The 23368-nt window shown below is 42.6% G+C and overlaps 1 protein-coding gene across 1 annotated transcript; it reads right to left on the minus strand.

The window, feature by feature from the left end:
- On the minus strand, nt 1-22228 carry rps6ka4 (ribosomal protein S6 kinase, polypeptide 4). The gene is made up of 18 exons (XM_076275108.1): nt 21142-22228; nt 20727-20798; nt 20335-20402; nt 19862-20012; nt 19563-19678; nt 17302-17409; nt 16344-16424; nt 15596-15699; nt 15006-15156; nt 9870-10031; nt 9393-9518; nt 8428-8561; nt 7980-8073; nt 7574-7744; nt 5731-5922; nt 4837-4996; nt 3614-3777; nt 1-3202 (listed from the first exon to the last, which is right to left on the minus strand). The coding sequence occupies exons 1-18, from the start codon at nt 21236-21238 to the stop codon at nt 2966-2968; spliced, it is 2388 nt and encodes a 795-aa protein (XP_076131223.1). The 5' UTR covers nt 21239-22228; the 3' UTR covers nt 1-2965.
- Nucleotides 22229-23368: the final 1140 nt, after the last annotated feature.

Consider the following 23368-nt stretch of genomic DNA (forward strand, 5'->3'; position numbering starts at 1 on the left):
TAATATGTGACATTTTATAAGGCTCTCGCACATTGAATGGAATAATACAACTAGAAAAAAAAGATACATTTCAGTATGTGCATTGTAATTTGACACTCGATTTCAACTGTGTCCATGATGCAACACAAACCACCTGCCATTATTTGAATACAGAGCACTTTGAAAATTATGATTTTAATTTAAATTTTTGTTTTTACAAAATGTTTTTGGCAAAATGAGAGAGCAGAATAACTTATTAAAGAGGTTATTTAAATGAAAAAAGTACATGCATGACAGAACAATAACACAAAACAGTTACTAATAGTCAAAAAAGTAGCGTTCTCATATTTTAAACTGTAGACATAAAATCATTGACAATTATATGTGTGAAAAATTATCTAAAATCAGAAATGCACAGTTCCATAATTTCACAATAGATGTCTTTTTTACTGATGCAGCACAAGGCAGCAAGACATTCCATAGAATTACATAATTACTCAACATGAATGAGCACGAGGCGCCGAACAGAGAACCATTACCGAAACATCAACAGAACACGGAGGCAGAACAGAGGCAATAAATACTAAAGGTTAAGCTGATAAAAAAGAAAACATATTTTCAAAGATTAAAATTGTGCGACTTGAAGATTGAACAATAATAAAAAAGAGTAACTACAAATGACTGCCTTTTAAATGACCAGTGTCATTTAACCATCTTGCTCGAGAATCCCATTTCCGATAATACTAAAAACAATTCATTTGGTGTCTGATACAAATGGTGAGACCACAGTCGAGAGAGCATGATTGACATGTGTAAGACCAGGATGTCAGGCCACAACCCGACTCTGATGCACTCTCTGATAAAGATGGCCCTCTTGACCTGTGAACTCACATGCTGTCTCATGATTTTTATACAGGCATCTCAACCAGTGCCGAAGCTTTAAAAAAAAAAAAAAAAAAAAAAAAAAAAACGCCCTTGCATATGTGATCATAACTCTATAAATATGCATGCAATCATCTCATAAACCAGGTACTACATTAAAATTTCCAAAGAGACATTCAAGAAAATGTTGATCACACACAACAATATCCTTGTCCTTGGCAAAAGTGTTCCTTTGTAATGAAAAACTCCAGTAGGTATCCTATCAGTGTATGGAGAAAGACATCCATATGAAGAGACCCCTGGATCTGCTCCCCTCAGCGCTCACACAGATTCAGTGTTGTGTTTTTTTTAATGCAAGTATTAAATTGAGGAGGAACAGGGTTGCAAGACATTTTAAACACAGTGGGTGGGTGGCTGGTGGCATATGGTCACCTGCAGGCAGACAAGTGGAGTCTCTTCCTCTTTCTCTCTTGCTCTCCCTCTGTCAGTCTCTCTCTCCCGCCTCTCTCTCTATCTGTCAGTCTCTCTCTCGTTCCGTCTCTCTCTCCCTCTGTCAGCCCCTCTCCCTCTGTTATTCTCTCTCCCCTTCTCTTGCTCTCTCCTTCTTTCCATCCCTCTCCCTCAGACCTTCATCTCTCCAGCTGGGGTTCAAAAGGACTGGGAGTGTGTGAGTGTGGAGTCACTGTCTGTACCCAGCCTGGGATGCATGATGGAGCCCTTTGTTTTGTTATTTTTTAAAAACACGTGCAGAGTCCAGTCTACTCGTGGCCTGGACTCTGGTGACCAGCACTGCATCACCCCGCCTGCAGCAGCAGAAGTCCGGCAGCGCCTCACGCTCCCATGGCGAGGGCAGTGAGGGAGCGGTTGGACAGGGGGAGGGGTGGCAGGGCGCCTGTAAAGGGGTGCACACAAGCGAGCGAACACACACACTCACACTCACACACACACACACACACACACACACACACACACACACACACACACACACACACACACACACACACACACACACACAAACACACACACTTCGAAGGACTCTGGGGGGATACAGAGGGCTCGTGGTATCACAGACTGATCCGATAGCACCATGAAAGCACAGCAGGGAGTTGTTAGCAAAGGGTTCAGTCATAGGAACACTGAATATTAACGATTGCTGTTAAGAGTATTCACCACATTATACTGAGAGGCATGCACTTAGTAAGCTCACAATGGCACATGGAGAAAGATTGTACGCCTGACCCAGACAATCAGACCTAGTAGTTATTTGCTGTTGTCGATGGAACAAGTAAAAAAACAATCTGTCATCAAGCCTCTGAAACTGTCTGAAAGCCACCCTTGATGTAAAACGCTGCTTATGTGCCATAGCTACTCTTACCCTGCCCCCTATTAGATGGTCTATAGTCTGGGGTCCACACAAAGGTCCTCTCCTCTCAGTACCTATGGCTTCAACTCTCCCATGGCTTCTTTTCCCATCTATCTTCAAAGTGTCCCTTTTTAAAACAACTCTGCCTACAATATCTTTAGAATATTTTTTAAAAAGCACCGCGGTGCCATAGAAAAACTCCACTCTTTTAAAGGTACATTCAATCGTAAGGGCAAACGATACAAAACAAACTAAAAGAAAAATAAACGAGACTAAAGGGTTCGGCAGTTCAACACTGGTAACATGCAGACGACACAATCAGCGCGGGAACGATTTTAGACCAGCGGGTTTAAAGAAGCGCCAACGTCAACAACAGCGAATAACAATTCGACACCAATTTTTGAACAATTAAAAATTTTTGCTTAAAATATACAACAGTTGTCTCCACTCTCTTGCTAACCCCAAGGTTGGCCAAAAAAGAAACAGACTTCACATATCCATTCAGAATGAGTGCATACTTTAAGCCCTTTGCGGTCAGACCATGTAACTGCCCAAACGGCATATTACGCCACAATTACATGTCTGTAATTTGGATATGGGTGTGATTTAAAAAGAGTTTTGACTCCTTCGGTGATTCAGTCACACTGGAGCCCTGTAGGTTTCTTCAGCTTGGGTGATGGTGGTAGTAGTAGTGGGAGGGAGGGAGGGGGCACGCTCAGAGGCCTCTAGCCATAGGCCGACTCAGGGGTCAGAGTTCGGGGGGACAGTCTGCCGCAGCGGGGCCTTGGCCAGCGTGGCTGCTGCCGCCGCCGCCGCCGCTGCTGCTGTGGAGGACGAGGAGGAGGAAGAGGATGAGGAAGAGGAGCTACGCCGGGTCTCAACCCCAGTGCTGGTCATCTTCAGCTTGCGGCGCTTGGCCAGAGGGGCATTGTCCACACTCTTCAGGAAGAAGCCCTCTCGCTTCCCCCGGTTGAATGCCTGTGTGAGACAGAAGGAAAAAAGGTTGTGGGGAATGGGAGAGACAGACACACAGTGCTCACTGTGAGTGATTATTTCAATACAAATATCTGTGCCTGAAGTTACCAGACATTTATGACGCCATATATACTGTAGTCTCATTGCCTATTTTCAAATCTTACACATACCAGCTCACGCCTGAACACTTTAAGCCCTGCAATACAACTATATCAGCTGTCCAACTAGGCCCATGAGGGATATGGAGGGACCTTCCAACTGACTGCTATTAGTTCCCCAAGTCATCTTTTTCAAAACAGGCCCACTGCATTCACAACATCTAAAGCAAAACCCAGGCAGCAGCAACAACACCCAACTTCTGAAAATGATGAACTTTGTAGAACTATGGTGTGGGGGCGGTGGGGTGATCTGTACCTTGTATGTAGCGTTGACGTAAGTGCGCACGGTGGGGCCACTGGACTCAAGCACATCGGGCGTGCACAGCGGGGTGGACGACATGTTGGCCCCGCCCTGGAGCCAGCCGTTCTCCTTCAGATCGCTCAGCTTCAGACGACGTTCGGGATCCACCGTTAATAAGCCTACAGTGCCCAACATGCAAGACAGCGAAAAACACATCAGACCAGAAGTAAGAAGATGGGCAGAACAGGAGGAATAAGATATGAGAGAAAGGAAGAGTGGAAGAGAGGGACAGAGAGAAAAAGAAAGACAGAAAGACATGGGTGTTCGGAAAGACTGCCACATGAAAAAGGGCTTTTTGCTGTTTAATAGAACAATGACAGTTCTAACCTGAGGTAATGTTAGGACAACTGCAATGACACATCTCAGCCTCCCAACTCAAAGTGAAAACGTTCTAAGTGAAAACCTGTGTACGATCAGGTTGCCCATGCCAGCAGTGAGAAACTGTCAGACTCACTAACTTCAAGGCGCAAGCAAGCGCAACTCACAACGAGTTTGTGTGCGAAGTGGTGAAGGGAGCTGACAGTTTGTCGGAGGAAGTGTGTGATTTGAGGAAATGAGAGTTACAAAGGGGCTGGGAGACATTGCACAACTTACTAGTGTGTGTGTGTGTGTGTGTGTATGTGTGCCAATAACTCCAAGCTAGTTATGCATTCATTTATCAGGAGCAAATGACAAACTGGGTCAAGCACCACCCTACAAATCGAGGAAATGTGGACTCCTCTGTAGCCTCCATGCCAAAAGCCCGGCAGACTGGCCAGCAGGGCCGAGGTGGAAGCCGTACAATCGCGTGGTCATGGGAAAAGTGTGCCTTTGTCTTTCGCACGGGCAAAGTGCTTAATCATCAGTGTCTTGTTGGGTTGATTTGATTTGTCATACCATAGGGGATAATGGCCTGACGGGTTTAATCACTGCAAAACATTCTAGAACATTCTGAGTTTCTGATGTTGACCTAGATGTGCACTACATAGTATACACTTATTTTGACTTCATAGAGTAGGAAGTTAAAGAACTCATTGCCCTTTTCTCCAAAAATATTATCAAATGATGATGTGAGAATATCAGGATGTATTTTTTTGTAATTTTACATGGTGCCATGGTGGGTCACATCATGATCTAAAGAGTCTAGCTCAGTTCCCCTGTGATGGGTTTTAAACACGCGGCACCGGATATCCTCTCACCTCTCACAAGCTCTTTGGCCTCTTCTGACACGCCTCTCCACGCCTCTCCATCCAATGAGAAGTCTCCCTCTTTGATCTTCTTCATGATGTCAGCGGCGTGTGACGAGGTCATGCCCTTCTTTTCGGTCTGGAAGGGAACCTGTCCCGACAGCATGGTATACTGAAAGACACACACACACACACACACACACAGAGTGAGTGAGAGAGAGAGAAAGAGAAAGAGAGAGAGGGGTATGGAGAGACATGGTAGATGAGCATGATAATGATTTCTTTTAATGGCTTAAGCTAAATCACACACAAAAGTATTCCAGATGAATCCAGTAATTATTGAACATCTCTATAATTAGAGAGTAATGCCTCTTCTTGCCCTCCCTCTCCTTCCCCTGCTCCTCCTCTTCCCTCTTGCCCTCCAGCAGAACTAGAGTAAAGTCAACTAGAGTTTAGAGTCTAGAGTTTAGAGTCTCAGTCATTGCAAGCGCCTCCTGATTAATCACCCACTATGTGGATACTGTTTTTAAACTTGATTTAGATTTTGTGTTATTTAGTATAATTTGTATTTTAGTATATTCTTTATCTTCTACCGTCCTTATTGCTTAGCTGTGTTTTTTATATTATATACTTTTAATTACTTTTTTCTGCTGTTAGTGAATGTGTGTGTGATGTCTGTATGCTACTGAGACCTTGAATTTCCCCTTGGGGATCAATAAAGTATCTATCTATCTATCTATCTATCTATCTATCTAGAGTCTAGAGTTTTGAGTTTGTTTGTCAGCAGTCTGGAGGTCTATAAAAATAGTTAAGTTGAAGAGAGTTCATTCTCAGCAGTGTGGAGGTCTATAGTGAAATACAACTGAGAGCTGGTTCTCAGCGGTCGGTCTGGAAGGAGGTACGTACCAGGATGACGCCGAGGCTCCAGAGGTCGCAGGCCTGGTCGTAGCCGGTGGAGTGGAAGAGCTCCGGGGCGGCGTACTGCAGAGTGAAGCATGGCGTCTGCAGGGGAGCGCTGCCCGCCGGGAACAGCCGGGCGAAGCCAAAGTCGATCACCTTCAGCACCGCGTCCTCGCCCTCATCCGCAAACAGCACGTTCTGCGTGCAACAGAGGGACAGCAGTGAGACAGTGGATTACCAGTCCCCCTTCGTATTCACGCTCACCTAAATACTGTATGACAAACGTGCGGTTTGCTCACTGTATGTGAAATCTGAAGGTTCAATAAGAGTGAAACTAGCAAAATAGCTACAGTGTTTGGTCACAGGTTACACATTGGGCCAGTCTTCATAAATTCAACCGTTCCACTGTTCTGTTTTCTACACTCACTGGCTGTGGTCGTCTAATCGCCTCTTATCTCCAGTTCTGCGTTCATGTCAGCGCGACCGCACTACCATCAGCTCACTGCTCCCCGACTAACAGCACATCTGAACACGGAGAGCCCGAGCAACAAACGCACCGACGCCGAGGCGTGCGCCGCGCGACAAGCGACCTAAATTAATAATTGAGCGCGGCAGCCTGGGAGGCACTGGGGAGCAAACATGACAAACATGCCAGGGGCACGGTGGGCCCGCTTAACAAGCACATTACAGACAGGGCAGCCGTGAGACGAGAGTAGGCAGGAGAGACGGTGTGTATGTGTGTGTGTGTGTGTGTGTGTGTGTGTGTGGAAACCACACATGCTGCGGACTGGGACTGTCAGACCCTGCAACCGAATGGAAGGACAGCAAAACGTTTTTACAGTCTGAATGAATGCATTATTTGCAGGCACAAAGGAAGCGTGTGGCATCTGCATACACACTTTCAGTAGCTGTTAATCAGTCTGATTGAAGAGGTGATTCATACCGGTCATTTCCTGTGAAAAACACATATTTTTTATTTTTCTTACTCAATTACCCCCCCCCCCCCCCCGCGGTGGCTTGAAGTTGGAAGATGACAGACGTAGCCGAACAAAAGCATGGCAATCGAAGGAGTGAGCCAGATCAACGACTAGAACATTCTCATTACAATCACACAGAGCTGTCTCGCACCAGCTGCCCGCCTCGGAGACTGCCGACTCGCCGCCTCCCCGTTCCACGACTGCCAGACAGCCGCTCTCTATTTTCGACCACCGCACACAATGCCTGCGTCAACCTGCCACGGTGAAAGCACAAACATTTCTGACGCCCACCCCACTTCTTGATTCAAATGTCTTTCTGTCAGGCGAGAGTGTGTTTGTTTGTGTGTGTGTGTGTGTTTGTGTGTATGTGACAGAGATAGTGTAAGTGAGAGTGAAAGAGAGATCCCACCCCCCACCTTACAGTGCCTGTCTTAGGTGGAGATGAAACTCACCGGCAGTACAATTTCTGTTCTGTTTTCTTTAGGGTTTGACACAGAAATGGGTGACACTGCTAGAATTATGCAAGAGACCAGGGAATGGAGCGGATTGGACGCAAATTTGGAACAACACTCATCAATGTCAGTTTTGTGTTTCCTAGTAACATTTCAGACTCTCACCAATCAATTCTGCTAGCAGAGACACAAGAAATGAATCAACACTTAGCCATCAGAACATCTAAGTAAGCCGACAGATCTTTTCCTGAATGTTGCATTCTTCTTCACCTGAGCTGGTGTATTACTTCCTTTTTTCACAATGAAATATTGTGAACATAATTCAAGTATGAACCGTACAATACAAACACCACACTGTGGCGTAAAGGGATGGTAGCTCCCTGTGTGCTGGCTGGCTGCCTGAGTGGCGCCCCCACCCACCTCTGGCTTGAGGTCCCTGTGCACCACGCCGGCCTCGTGCATGAAGCTGACGGCCGACACCAGGCTGCTCATCAGCTTGCTGGCCTCCCACTCCGCAAACAGCTTCTTCCGCTTGAGGCGCTCCAGCAGCTCCCCGCCACGCAGCAGCTCCATCACCAGGTACGTGTGGTGCTGTGGAGAGGGTGGAGGAGGGGGGGTGGGGTAACATGAGCTCATCAGATGACAAGCGACAGGACATACAAACAGGGGTGTGGAAGGAATAGTGTTGGTGATACTGAAGATCATTTTGCATTTGCTTCTGTGTTTATCGTTGCTGTCACACAGCGTATGTAAGATGTACTGTAAGATTGTGTGTCTGTTGCTGTTGTGTGTGTGTGTGTGTGTGTGTGTGTGTGTCTTTATTTACCTGGTCGGTGTAAACTTCATGGAGTTTGACAATATTGGGATGAGACTCGCACTGCCTCAGGGCCGCTATCTCCTTTTGTGTCATCGACTCCATCCTGTAACACACATTTATGAGACACACACACACACACACACACACACACTGTGACAACGACACCAACAAACCAACAGCGCCATCCAGATAAGCCTCTCCAGCAGTGCCGAAGGCCAACAGTAAATGATCCGTATTAAAGGCAGTGTTTGGAGAGTGTGTGTGTGTGTGTGTGTGTGTGTGTGTGTGTGTGTGTGTGTGTGTGTGTGTGTGTGTGTGTGTGTGTGTGTGTGTGTGTGTGTGTGTGTGTGTGTGTGTGTGTGTGTGTGTGTGTGTGTGTGTGTGTGTGTGTGTGTGTGTGTCTGTGTGTGTGTGTGTGTGTGTGTGTGTGTGTGTGTGTTGGGGTCCTTTGGCTCACCTACGGCTGACGATTTTGACGGCGTACTCCTGGCCACTCTGCTTGTGTCGGCACTTCCTGCACACGGAGAAGCTGCCTTCCCCCAGCGGAGGGCCCTGGAGCCACAGCTCATATTGCTGGAAGAACTGAGAGTCCTGCAGGCACAGAGATGCAGGGGGGGGGGGGGGCACACTTCAGCACAGAGCATATTTACTAGCTTCACTAATGGAGCTGAAGACCCTTGTGTGTGTGTGCACAGCATATAATACATATGCACACATAAGCATGAATCTGTAAATGTGAATTCATCTTTTTTTTTTCTTAAAAAATCTAAATCATATTAAGATGGTGAGATTACTGCAAAAATGCCATCATTTTTAGAGAGCTATACAAACAGCCAGCTACTTGAGAAGCAGGCCTTTGGCAGGCTGTTGCGCTCAAATACAGCAGATTTAAAGAGGAAGGACCAAAAGACTATGACTTCCTTTTGCCTGGTGAACCCCCATAAAAAGCATTGGCCAAGTCTCGCCACCCCCATCTCACTGAACCACTGATGTTCTTAAAGGTGCTCTAAGCGATGTTGAGTACTGTCACTTCTGTTGACGTTCAAACAAAACAGAGAGCTAGCTTGCCTCTCCTTTCCCTTTCCTCCTGTACAACTGAAACTGGGCTGGCTACAGAGACTGTGTTTTTTACAGTGTATTCTGGGGATAGACAGCTAGCGGATTGTGAGGAGATGTTTGCTGTACAGGTATGTGACTGAAAAATGTTTTAGCTTAGAAACCGCTTAGATCACCTTTAAATGAGATTTTAAAAGAGATTTTATGAGAAATCTCAGCACTGGGATCAGCTGTGTGGCCTACCTTTAGCATTGCACTGCACTGGGATCAGCTGTGTGGCCTACCTTTAGCATTGCACTGCACTGGGATCAGCTGTGTGGCCTACCTTTAGCATTGCACTGCACTGGGATCAGCTGCGTGCCCTACCTTTAGCATTGCACTGCGCTGCACCGTGGCTGACCCTGGCTTGTCCACCTTCACCTGGTTCTCCAGGAAGTCCCCCATGACAACGTTTTTGTTGAACAGAATGGACGGTGCGATGAAGGAGTAACCCTAGAGGGAGAGCAAGCAAAAGATGGTGTGTGAGTGTGAGTGTGTATGTGTGTGTGTGTGTGGTGATTTCTCAAAGCCAGCTCCCCATTAATCGAGCTGCATGGTTTTAAACTTTCTTAGTTACAGAGGACAAATCGGCCTCATGCATCATACATTTATCAAGAGAACTAAGATAAATCTCTAGGGGGCCTAATAACAGCTCCTGACAGAATAAAATATCTACCTACACAGCATATTTAAGGTGCTAAAATAATGGAGTGCCTCGCAAACCCAGTTCTATTTCCAACTTGCAGGTGTCTAAGTTCACAGCACAGGGCTTGTGGGGAGATGGGGAGGGAGAACAGAATGTACCTGGAAAAGACGGTCAGTACTGGGAGGGGTGCTGGCGGGTGAGTAGACTGGCTCCATCCCGGTGAATTCCTCGGCAAAGTTCCCCACGTCCAGCTCATTCCGCAGCTCGGGACGGAAGGGGCTGGCAACTTTTTTGGCGGCCAGATCTGACCAGTTGAGCCCCTGCATGTATGTAAATATTTCATTAATGAAGTGTACAGTGCAGTGTGTGTGTGTGTGTGTGTGTGTGTGTGTGTGTGTGTGTGTGTGTGTGTGTGTGTCTCTCTATTTAAGAATGGAAATAAAAGCAATTAACAGCATGAGTGAGTGAATGATTGAGTGAGAAAGAAAAAAAATGAGAGGAAAAGAGAGAGGGAAAAATACAGATAAGGGATGAGAGAAAGTGGATTAGAACATTATGTCCAATATTCCAATATGTGGTTTAATGTTCTGCATTTCTCATTAGTGGGTCACTTTGATACTAAAAGTATGATTCTATGTAATGACTGTATGATATCTGTACTGTCGCTGTGTATATCTGTGTGTGACTGTGTTTAGAGATAAGCAGGAATATTATGACTTTGCAGTGTTTCACTGTTCTGCATGGCTGCGTCAGTAGCTATCTGCTCCGGATTGCCAGGCTGCCACTAATCAGGGTCTGATTCAGTGTAGTCAACGTGAGATGGGATGACCAACGCCATCTCCCGTCAGCCTGGAAGGATACTTAAACCCTAACTATTTCCTTGTCTAGTTAGAGCAGCTGATGGATCTTTAGGTGAAATCATGATGTCTCTCCCTTGATGCGCATCATTGTAAATAAACTCTGTTCCTGATTTTTCAAACTATTGGTCTGACTGGGTCTCTATTAAATCTATGGTATCAAAATTACCATCAGTTTATGGAGGTTCTACCAAGATTGATAAGGATTATATTGATCTATTGAATTAAGGACTGTTCTTTTAACCAAACTTACTGTGTGTGATCCCTCAGCCCGCTGGAAAGAAGCGCTCTCGGTGAGTAGTACGTTTTGTTCCTTTAAAGTGCTATTATGATTGCGTTGAGTAGAGCTCCTGTCTTAAAAATAGACAGTTTGGGTGGTAGTCTGTTGTAGCAGCTATCGGCCCGCAAAAAAAAGGAACAAATTGTGTGCGCACACAGGTTGGGCTTACGTCAACGAATCTCCGGAGAGTTACAGATGATTTGAGTACGGGTCTGGGTGAGTGATCACAATCACTGGGTTTGCTAAATTGGAAAATCTGTCAAATTTTGAGACCAGTCACTTTACGGTAACCAATCAGGAACATGAGTTTATGAGTTTATGTCTCAACATGTACGTCTATGTATGTTTCTGACCTACGGGTTATGTGTAAGTGTGCTTTGCAATTGTCTGCTACTCTCTGATACTAACATGTCTGAGTGTCAACCTGTCTCTGCTTGAACTATTATTTGGCATAGTTTGTTCGGAGCTGCAAAGTTATTTGAATCTAAGAAAACTTCCGCCTCATCTGCGTTGTTAAGGGAAAGTTAACTTACTTGGGACCTTTGTCTGTCTGTGGCAGCCACACATGGACAGCATGCTTGTCAGAGGGGTCTTACATTATTTTGAAAAATTACATTTTGATGTTGATAGCATACCATATTAACAGTCAAGAGTGGCAACATGTTTTGTTTTGGTTTGTGTTTGGTCAACATGCCTTAATTATTTTATTTTGTTTGAATAATTTCTACCGTCCTAAGTGTTTTGTTTCTTCCTTTGGAACAAAATGGAGGGGGTGATCTTTCAGTCCTGGTTCTGGGGATGGGCCTCTGGAAACACCCGTAAGGGAGCTGAACACGCAGCAACGAGTAAACCAGAGACTTACAAGCAGACCAGGGCTGTTAGGTTGCTACAGCCCATCCTATCCTTTTTTTCCCCTGGTGATTCAGGCCCTAGCCCTAGAATAAGATATACTCAGAGAAGCCTGAGATTCTAATATATGAGAGATCTGCTCACAACAACAAGTAAGGTAACAAACCACCAACATTTGATTAAGTGACTGAGTAGTCACGCTTGAGTTGTATGACTATGGGTGTAGTTACGCTTGACAGTGGCGTGCACAGACATTTTGGGGGGCAGGTGCTCGGGGGGGGGGGGGCACTTTTTAGCACACGTGGAACACTTAATTATAAAAGAAAAATTACACGCACATGTTGAATGAAATTTGACTTGTGCTGCAATTAGTAAATCAATATACAATTAAGACAATAAAGAGACCAAAATGTGTTAATTTATGTTGCCTAACAAAACCTATACAACAGAAAACGTTTGTCTTAACACAGAGATTTGCAATTGCAAACTCTACCGAAATTATTTGTAGCTTATGTGGTCGTCCTCACGTTATCGGTCATTGACTTGGGCTACAGCGTAAAACTTTATCAGGTGACCAGTCGGCTAAAAATGCTTAGTTGTTTGATGCTGTATGAGACATTTTACTGCACAACAAAATGATTACACGTTGGGCTTAGAGGGCAAACTGTACGATTTTACTTGATCTGTAAGACAATAAAGAGACCAAACAGTACGAGAAGGAGTTATAGTGGGCTACTGACTGTTGTCATTACATGAATGCAGATGGGCATTTTTCACAGGTAATGGGGAACTTCCCGTTTCTTCTGTCACAAATGAATGTGTTAATACATGTTGCCTAACAAAACATAAACAACAGAAAACGTTCTTCTTAACACATAAATTTGCAAAATCTACCGAAATTATCGTGGTCGTCAGTCACGTTATCTGTCATTGATTTGGGCTACAGCGTAAAACTTTATCTAGCTTCATCTAACTAGTTTATCAGGTGACCAGTCGGCAAAAATTCTTGTTTGGTGCTGAATGAGACATTTTACTGCACAACAAAATTATTACATGTTGGACACACACCTAGCCAACCAAATTATTTTAAACATTCCTTTAGGCCTGCTTTAAACAATGTGGAAAAAGGTTAAGATAACTTAGCTTTGCTGTATGATAAACAATTCTTGATATGAGGCACACAAGAAAAAAAGAGTATCCATGAAGATCATGATCATGTGAATTTATATTTCATTGCTAATTACTAATTTGGTGACTGATCATAGCAGTATTGCAATTGAAATCTTTTTAATAATGTTAGCTGAAACTTAGGAAGCACTACTGGGGCCTTGGGCACAGATATGTATATCTATGTGTTTTGTTTCAGGTGCAATGAGTGATCAAAAGGGGGAGCCTTACAGACTCTACTTTTTCCTTTTTCTTTTGTCTATTGTTTTTCCCCCGCCCTTAAACTGTTTGGTTAATGTTTTTATCACTGGTACTCTGTGGTATATAAACTTTTCTTCACACCCTGTGAGAAATCAAGACAGTCAGGGTCACTTTTATACATGTAGCCATGTTGTTTCATTTGATTCATTTCCTTTATTGGGTTCTATTTGAGAATTGCTGAGAGACATTTCTTATGTATTTTGGTTTTATATTCAGCTTTGCCTAAGTATTACACATGGTAAAGAGACACAATTACTGCATTACTCTCAGTTAAATAGTAGGCTCATTCTGATTCAATCAGATTTGTGCTATTGTTTGGTGTCAAAGGGGAACTTGAGAGTATTTGATTCAGAACTTATTATTTTTATATACATGTGATTTATGTCCTGATGCCTCTAAATCGGTTGATAATCTGAAAAGGTGGTACACCAATGGGATTATCCCAACCTGAAATTATATAGACGAGTTTCTGAATAGTTTAGGGGGATTGACCAAATAAATTATTTTTGATTTACTGTCGTTGTTATTGTACACCAATCATGTGTATCTATTTTTCATGACTTATGAAGAAATCAGTTAAATCATATATCTAGTCATGTACCTGCTTATTTGGATCTGACTAACTTTGATGAAACAATTGTTTCAAAAATATAATCATTTATATTTTGTGCATTTTCCCAGTGACACTATTTGATGAAATGTTCCAGCCATAAAGGCTGAAAAAGGGGGACTGAGAGAAAGTGGATTAGAACATTATGTCCAATATTCCAATATGTGGTTTAATGTTCTGCATTTCTCATTAGTGGGTCACTTTGATACTAAAAGTATGATTCTATGTAATATCTGTACTGTCCCTGTGTATATCTGTGTGTGACTGTGTTTAGAGATAAGCAGGAATATTATGACTTTGCAGTGTTTCACTGTTCTGCATGGCTGCGTCAGTAGCTATCTTCTCCGGATTGCCAGGCTGCCACTAATCAGGGTCTGATTCAGTGTAGTCCACGTGAGATGGGATGACCAACGCCATCTCCCGTCAGCCTGGAAGGATACTTAAACCCTAACTATTTCCTTGTCTAGTTAGAGCAGCTGATGGATCTTTAGGTGAAGTCATGCTGTCTCTCCCTTGATGTGCATCATTGTAAATAAACTCTGTTCCTGATTTTTCATACTATTGGTCTGACTGGGTCTCTATTAAATCTATGGTATCAAAATTACCATCAGGGAAAAAAGAGAAATGGCTTCAACAGAGCTCCCCCTCATTTTGGATGTATGACCGTACATTTCATTTCATGTTCTTCAGTACATATAATACCTCTGAGAGCCTCATGCCGACCTGCACCAACCCCCCCCCCCCCACCCCCCCAACTCACTAGTATGCTGGCTGGCTACAACCCTCCACTCAAGATGGCAGACAGCAGCTTTCTTTTCTTTCTTTCTTTCTTTTTAAAACCAGAACACTCTAATCCGGTGAGGCAAGATTGATTCCCTTAAAAGGATATAAAGTAAAAGAAACTTGTTTTTTTTTAGATAAGCTGTATTGTTATTCTCTACATAAAGGGGTATTCATTCTAAACATCTGCTCTGACACTGAGCATCTGAAAAATCTATACATCACGGAATACAGTCACATCTACAGTAATTTCCTGTGTATTAGCCACATTGTGTATAAACTGCAGGACAGTGTTTTATGCAAGTTAAAAAAACGAAAAAACATATTAATACCATATTAATTGCCCCCGTGTATTAACCTCATAGCTGAAGAAATTTTGCAAAATCAATGTATAAACCTCGGCTAATAGTTGGGTAATTACGGTATTCTATATACCTAGTGTTAAAGAAGTTAATGAGTGTTATAGATAGAAGAGTGGTGGTGTGAGGACCTTAAAGAACGGATGAGTCTTGATGTCGTCAGCACCCTTGGGTCCTGAGCCGAGTCGCTTGTGAGGGTCTTTGACCAGCAGCTTCCTCAGGAGGTCCTGTGCCAGGAGACCGATGATGGACGGGAACGGGGGCTCGCAGCGCAGGATCCGCCTGAGACACAGACAGAGAGAGGGACGAGAGATAAGATGGACACAGGGCAGGACAAATGAGTACACCATATGTGGACAGATGACTGGAGCAGGGTTGCTGCCAATTTTCATTAGCATTGAAAAATGTTTCCACGTCTTTTCAAGGACCTTACTGAAATGTCCATGTCCTTAAATAACCCAGTGCACAAAATTGCATACTTTAATCCCAATGCAACCTTTTCACTCCTTTTCTAATAGGCTAGTGAGGCTATGTCAATTCAAGTAAAATTGCAAAATTATCCATGGAAGAGTATGATTATTTCATTGTGAATAAGACAAAATCAAATTCTATGAATTCTACTGAATTTAATGACTTTTGGAAAATTCCAATTTCAAAACAACAAAGGATTTCAGTGACCGTGGGAAGCTTGTGGAAGTGGCTCTGACAGACAGTGACTCACTTGGACACCTCGCTCTGCGTATTCCTCTCGCCCTCCAAGGTGAACGGCGAAGCTCCAGTCAGCAGTTCAAACATGAGGATCCCCAAACTCCACCAATCCACCGACTGCACAGCAGTGGTAGAGCACAGACAGGAATGAAACAGGGTTGAGTTTGTGAGGATGCACAAAAATGACAAGGAACAGAAAGGACAAAAAACAGTATTGACAGGACACAGAAGGTCAAAGCAGACCCAAATTGGAGCAGGTCTAGGCGACACTTCATCAATGGTGCCCTTGATTAGTTGCACATAGCTGTTCAGTCAATTTTACCCGCTTAAACAGCCTTTGTCTAGGTTTTGAGGTCAATTGTCTGCCATGTTTTAGCATGGATGGAGAATCACTCTAGAGTACACAGACGGCAATAATTGCCAACGAATGCTCCATTTCCCATGATGCAGCTCAGCCCGACACTCGCTAATAACACCACAATTACAAAGCTAACTAAATGTCACGAGTAAGAAAGCTCAACTGGCAGCCATTCTTATGCATTTGTGTGTCTTGTGACAACTCAATGAGATATCAAAATTATTTTGTTCACTGTATAATAGAAAACCCCATTGATGCAGCATTTACAAACACCACAATGGTCCTGTAGTCTGAGCTTATAGCAGAGAGGACATACAGTATAGTGTTATACACCAGATCAGGTGGGCATAAGCCGAGAATAACTTTGTATTCAGAGTGCATGAAAGGCTGGAAGCCCCCTTACCTTGCCATGTCCCGACTTCCCGCGGATAATCTCAGGCGCCATGTACTCAATAGTGCCACAGAACGAGTAGGTCCTCTCTTTCTGCTAACACAGAGTGTTCCATTAGAACACTGAGGTCAGAACCAATGACCAATTTGGAGGTATTAAATAAAAATGGCATACATTGTGTGCCTGAGTGTCTGGTTCAAAAATAAACATAGTGGACATGAGTGTCTGGTTCAAAAATAAACATAGTGGACAGAAATGCTAGTTTTTGATTTTACACTGGCACTAGCTCTTATCAAATCTAACAAATGTCTAGTGTAAAAATTCAAGCCACCTTATTCTATATGCATGATAAAAATACTGATTATCTTGTCATAGCTTGTCTTTGGCTTTCTTCTTTCTTCAAAGTAAGGTCAGAGTTTTAAATTCCATTTGTGTAACATTTGTTTCAAAAGGGTGGCACCATTCTACTGCCTCATCATCATTACATTTGGATGTATTAATGTTAGTCTCATTAATATTTGTCTGGTAAAGCTCATGTTGACCATGTTTTCTTGTGAATTGCAGTTACAAATGTTTCTGATATAGACTCATCGGGTATAAAGTATAAAGATTTTGTCACATACCTCCAAGATTACTTATATTAGAGGCATAATCTGTGGAGAGGCTGGAGGGGTTTTTCTAACTAACGCAAACAAATGGTCCAAAAGATCAGTGATTTTTAAAAATTCCAATGTATAAGATAACTACATCCTTGGAGACATCTGGGCAACTGGACTAAATAAAACAATTCTCTGTGTCTTTATTCTTGACTGTATGATGCTATTATCGAGTGTATATGTGTATTTGCTTGACAAAATATTGAATACAGATACAGCCTCCCCCACCATCCAAGCAGAGATGTCTCACTAGGTTGGTTTGGTTTAGCTGTAGTCAGTTTAATCACATAATCTGAGTACAAAGACAACAGTACCTCTTCCTCCAGGAACTCCTTACTCAAGCCAAAGTCAGTCAGCACCACATGCCCCTCGTTGTCCAACAGGATATTTTCCAGTTTGATGTCCCGGTACACAATGCCAAGCTAAAAAGATTGTGCCAAACAGAATCAAAATAAAGAAGACCGTACAACTACAACACTGACCAGTACCCAAAGCTGTAATAAAGGCATTCTGCTGGGGAGCCTTGACAGAACAGCGGCGAGGCCATTACATTTAAATGGCTAATTTGTGCTCCGTAATTCCTTTAAAGTGGAGCCATTTACAGCTTGACAACCTTACAGGTTTTCCTCAATCATGCAGACACATTTCCCCCCCAAAGCTTAAAAACACATTCTCAGAGCAGCCATTCAAAATCACCACACATCATCACATTTGGCCAAGGCATCGTGTCGTTTTTCAGTGTGCTTGTTCGAAATGGACAAGCTACAGCACAACTGCTTAACATTTCATACAGAGGTGACAGGAACAAGCCGAAAGTCAGTCAGCTTACACACTTTCATTTAAAAAGGTTGTTGAATTGCAAATCACATAAGACAGACAGGGTGCCTAATGGGGTACTGTGCACGTCTTGGTTCCTATTTCCCATGATGCTCTACGCATCTTACACTGGTTTTGACTGTAGTGAAACTGCCATTATCAATAGACAATGTAGCCGGCCCACACCTGTTTCAGTTGATCACGTTGTGTACTTGATATGATGACATGGTGATTTTTTTAGTGTCATATTTGTGTGTCAACCTTTCGCCGATTAAAAACAATATAGGCTGGCTGCAAATTTGTTTTCTGTGTTCAGTGTTCAACCATCAAAATGGAGTTCTCCATGTGGACACAGCACTGCTGCACAGTGAACAGAGTGAACAGTGTGTGTGTGTGTTTTTTCATCCAGTTACTAAAACTGGAATACCATGACATGCCTGGAAGCAGTTTTTTTCCCCCTATCAGAATAGTCAAGGAGCAAGGCTTGTACAAAACTCATGCCACGACCTAGGTGGGTGCACACATGCAAGTTTCCTTATAATAGCCTTCACCAGCTGCTTCTGCAGACTACAAATGATGTCCATTTCCTCATTTTTTCTAAAACTGATTCAGGTGGACAAGAATGACTTCATTATTTTTTGGTTACAATTCAATGTAAATTCTACTCATTTGGTCCACATATTTCCATCTGTGTTTCAAGAGATTTTCATCTGTAAGTAGAAATGCATCGCAAGTGCAGAAAGGCTCATAATTACACCGACCGTACAACAACCGAAGCCCCATTGTGTAAAGACAACAACACTTACAAACTCTGAGTGGTATGTCAATAGATTCAATTCTTGGCAGTATAAATTACTTGACATAATATCACGGTCAAATGTAGCACAAAAGAAGATAAAAACAGTCAATTGCAAACAACATGGAGATCGACAACATATAAAGACTACCAAACTTGCATGCTTAAAACCCCTAGTTAAAATATGTGCAGTACTGAAGCCCTGGGAGAAGCTGAGGATGTTTTTAAAAAATCAGAAAACACAGGGTCTCTGAGGACCTACAAGGCCTTCAGTTGCTCTGACAAAATGAAATGTGACGCTACAACCCATGCGTGCTACTGACAAGATATAATCAATCCCATTAGCATATCTGCCAGCCACAAATACACAGAGCGGGCAAGCTCAGTCAGTCTCCTTGCAAATGGTTCTGGTTGATATTTTGGTGCATGCCCTAATGCATGCCTTGCACCTCCTGAGGAATCTGAACACAAGCCTGTGAATTCAATGGACTTTTTACAATGGCCTTCAGAACCTTTAACACTTTTCAGGATCAGCTGGTACCCTTAACATGAAGCTCAGACTTAAGAAATTAACATCACCAATACAGAAGATTCACAAAGTAGCCTAGTTATCCAACAGAAACAAATCCTGAGAGCTCTTTCTCAATGAATTGAACTTAAGTGAGGAGCAAAGATTGTGTCTTCGTGCAGAGTTGCTGTTTGTACTGTTTGTTCTTGACATTACATCTGAATTATGTCATACTTGGAAAGACAATACATGCATACCTGGACGCTAGACCGGGACTTGTAAACCCAAAAATGTATCATTTCCAAACTCATTTTCTTTAGCCCAGAACAGAATTTTGCACTGTTTCCACAGCAGAGAGTCAAACGTTTATAGTTATAGTATAATTCAGTTTGTCCAAGAAAGATTATCCTGTTGCACAAGTCTGACAGACATTCAACACCTGCTGAGGGTCCTACCTTGTGCAGATGCTCCAAGGCCAGGATGATCTCTCCGATGTAGATCCGAACTTCATCTTCAGAGAAGTGGTCTCGTTGGTAAAGATGGGTAAACATCTCCCCACCACTAACATAGTCTAGAAGAGACAGCATGGTATATCTTAATAATATCCCTGCAACACAGTACTGCAGCACAACCAAGTAAATCAAGCACCTGAAACGTGCATCGAGACACATCATTTTCAAAACAAAGCCAAAAAAAAAATACAAAAACCATAATGTCAAATGTGTCATGCTTTTATGTCTGAAAAAGTACCTACCAAGTATAAGGTGCAATTTCGTCTGCGTTTGGAAGGCATAGTGCAGTGTAACTAAAAAGGGAGACTGACGAATGTGCTCCAAAACTTGTCTTTCAGTCCGTGTGTGTTCGGCAGTCTTTGCCTTTTGTACAATGGCTGCTTTCTTCAACACCTACAGATGAAGGTACTCTAATTAATGAGGACAGAATGACAAAAGGGATCCACCTAGTCTGATCTTCCCCATTATTACACTTTTAACTGAACATGGGTGCGTCCACTTATGAGGGAGAGCATAAAGGGAGTGCACATCTGAACGTCGGCCAAGAAACACTGAGCGATATACTTCCTCGTGATTAGGATTAAACCACACTGGGTAATAACAGCACCTTTTAGGATCATTAAGATTTCTATAATAAAATATCAGGTGTGTGTTGAAGAAGGGCCCACTGTGTGTATACAACACTGGATAATCAGACTGGAGCTGCAGTACTGACCTTCATAGCATAAAGCTTCCCTTCATCATGACCACTTGTCTTCCTCACGAGGAACACTTTTCCATAAGCTGCACAGCACAGGAAAAGAAAAGACATAAAAAAAAATGATGATAAATGTGAAAACAACCAGAAAAAACAAAGGGACAGTACAGGAGCAACACTCTTGCTTCCATTGGCATGCTTGATTCTCATTCCGGCCCCACAGAGTTATCAGTCATCCACACAGCAGAAAGCACATGTACATACAGGCCTGGTCCTACAGCATACATTCCCAAATTAACATAGGCTACACCCATTTGAGGGTAAAGTTGATCAATCGGTTGAGGGTGGCTTTAGATCTTAAAACACACAAAAAAAACCCAGCAAGAATGAATCAGTATTATGTATCTTACCTCCAGTGCCCAGCACTTTCAGAAGTTCAAAGTTCTCCACACCCACTTTTTCAGTGTACCCTGTAAGGTTTGCTGTAGGGCAAAGTTAAAAATACAGTGAGACACACAGATACACAAAGGCTACTTGAGGCTCTCCCCAGATAGCCGAGATGCCACTCAGTACCAAAGAGCATCAATGCAGAATATCAATAAAAGCCAGAATATTGGTTTCTCATGTATGCCATCAACAGGGTGGGTCTGCAGCTGTTTGGCATACAACGTAATGTAGTAATAGCAACATATTACGGCAGCAGAATGCTAAGACGAGTGTAGCCCTCATTCATCGCACTGACAGAATATGAGGCACATTAGTGAGCGAAAAGTCACAGATTTATGACAGATTAATGATAGTGGGTGAAACTCATTTGTTACTTACCATTAGTGATTTCGTGTTTGACAGTACATACTTTCTTCCTGGTCTCTTTATCAGAGTCCTCTCCACTACTGCTGCTGCTGCTGCTGTCTCCAGACATAGTGCTTATGAAATGTAAAGTAACTTATATTTCACAATCGAACAGCAAGCTGAATAGATTTCTCTTCCGGTGTACAACCCTATCATCTAAACTATACCAAGTAAAGCAGTAGAAATGCACACTACCGATTACTAGTTTTTTGGCATAAAGTGCAGGAGATCATCTCGAATTGTCTGGTATTGATGGCAGGCATTGTTTTGTTTTTCACTTATGACCACCGTAAATCCCTTTGACATCCTGCTGTTTTGACTAATCTTCATAAGCTCGTCTCGTTGTTTGCAAGGGTTACACGACCCAAATAGACTCGCATAAAATATCAGCGAAGTTATCTGTAATATTTTCTTTCTAGGTATATAAAGTCAACAAAATGCTGTGTATCAGACAATCATTGCCGCCCGAAACTTGAATTTCTTTTCCATTAACTCCAGTCAATTAATTGGTGTCGGCCATACGTAGATGCCATTTCCGTATTTTCTACTTCGACACAAACTGTCGCAAGCCAGCTAGCTTGTTGCTAGCAATCTGCAACTGGATACAATTGTAACAACTCAGTTGCAGTGACCTGTAGGGTTAACGTTAGCTAACGTTAGAGTTCTTCAGCATCAGTGGCTAACAAGGTATCTGTCTGTTTACAAGCTTGTTTTCCCGCACGCACGTATATTGTAATACGTATCCTGGCTACACTATTATATCAGCTGCGCGAAGCGAACATAACAGAACATGACAAGGCGGACTATTTTTCCAAGCTAGCTAGCTAGCTTGATTTCAGCCAGCTAGCTCGCTTACTACCAACAATGACAGACACTTAACATTAATTAAAACTCCCTATCTATGAGCCAATAAAATTATCGCAGTGACGCACATCAGATGATATAAAATCGTCCCTTCCCTTTCTTCCGGATGTACTTCTGTGTTACTCGCGCTGAAAATATCGTTGCTAAAAGAAAACAAATTTTACACCAAAATGACTTTAAAAACTGTTGTAAAGACTGGATTACTTTGACTACGGAAGCCGGGGTGATCCAATCTGATTGTGGCTTTTTTTAAATTGAAATGAAAAGGGACATGTTCTATGGTTTACCTTCAGCCTCTTTACCTGTGTTTACAGGTTTAAAAGTTCAACATTTCATTAATCAACTTTCAAATTTGTTTGTAATTATTTTTTTTAATCATAAATGTTAATATTATCACATTAAATAGTCTAGGCCTAATCATAGACCTTAGGCCTTAGAGGCCCATAGAGGTTATCAATTAAGTAAGTAAGTCAATAAAATTTGTTTATACAGCGCTTTTCACAGACATGATCACAAAGTGCTTTACAATGTGCATAAACAATAGGCATAGTAAAATAGTCTAAAAAATAAAATAAAGTAAAAATACAACAAACCTAATGCTGATTGGCAGAACATTCCAGAGTCTGGGTGCCATAGCAGCAAAGGCTCTATCCCCACACGTCTTCAGACGAGTGTGTGGCGTGGATAGCAGATTTTGGTTGATAGACCTGAGAGACCGGGGGGCCTAGCAGCAGCATTTTGAATGTATTGCAGGCAGTGAAGGACAGATTTGTTGATTGAGGAGAAGAGTGAATTGCAATAGTCAATACGGGAGGAAATGAAGGCAGGGATGATCATCTCCAGTTCTGACTGAGATAGCCTACCACAGGTGTAGGTGGAAAAAACATGATTTGGTCAGTGATTTGATGTGAGTTTCAAAAGATAGGGATTTGTCAAATGTCAAGGTTCCTCAGACTAGGCCGGACCGCAGATGACAAAGGCCCAATGTTCTGCTTAATCAGAGGGATAGCGCTATGATTAAAACCTCCGTCAATTTCTGTGAATATTAAGGTATCTTAAAAGTGTCATATTATTACTATATATTATTACTTTAATCATGTATAAAATTTTGAGAAAACATTTTGAGATTTCTGTCAAAAAATGAACCCCATAGTAGTACCCCACTAAACAAATGTCTGCTGGAGCAGCATGTTCAGGTATTAACCACAGGGATTAGCAGAGTTTTGAAGGGTGTCAGGCAGAGGACAAAGACACACAGGGCTTTCACTGCATTACTGACATCAATCATCAATCTTCATAATCCTATTTCTGTTACTGACATTCAGGTGTGTGTGTG

This window comes from Alosa pseudoharengus, unplaced genomic scaffold (assembly GCF_046254945.1).
Source record: "Alosa pseudoharengus isolate Yale_2024_CS ecotype anadromous, Long Island Sound unplaced genomic scaffold, YU_APseudo_1.1 YU_APseudo_1.1_scf_8, whole genome shotgun sequence".
NCBI lineage: Eukaryota > Metazoa > Chordata > Actinopteri > Clupeiformes > Clupeidae > Alosa > Alosa pseudoharengus.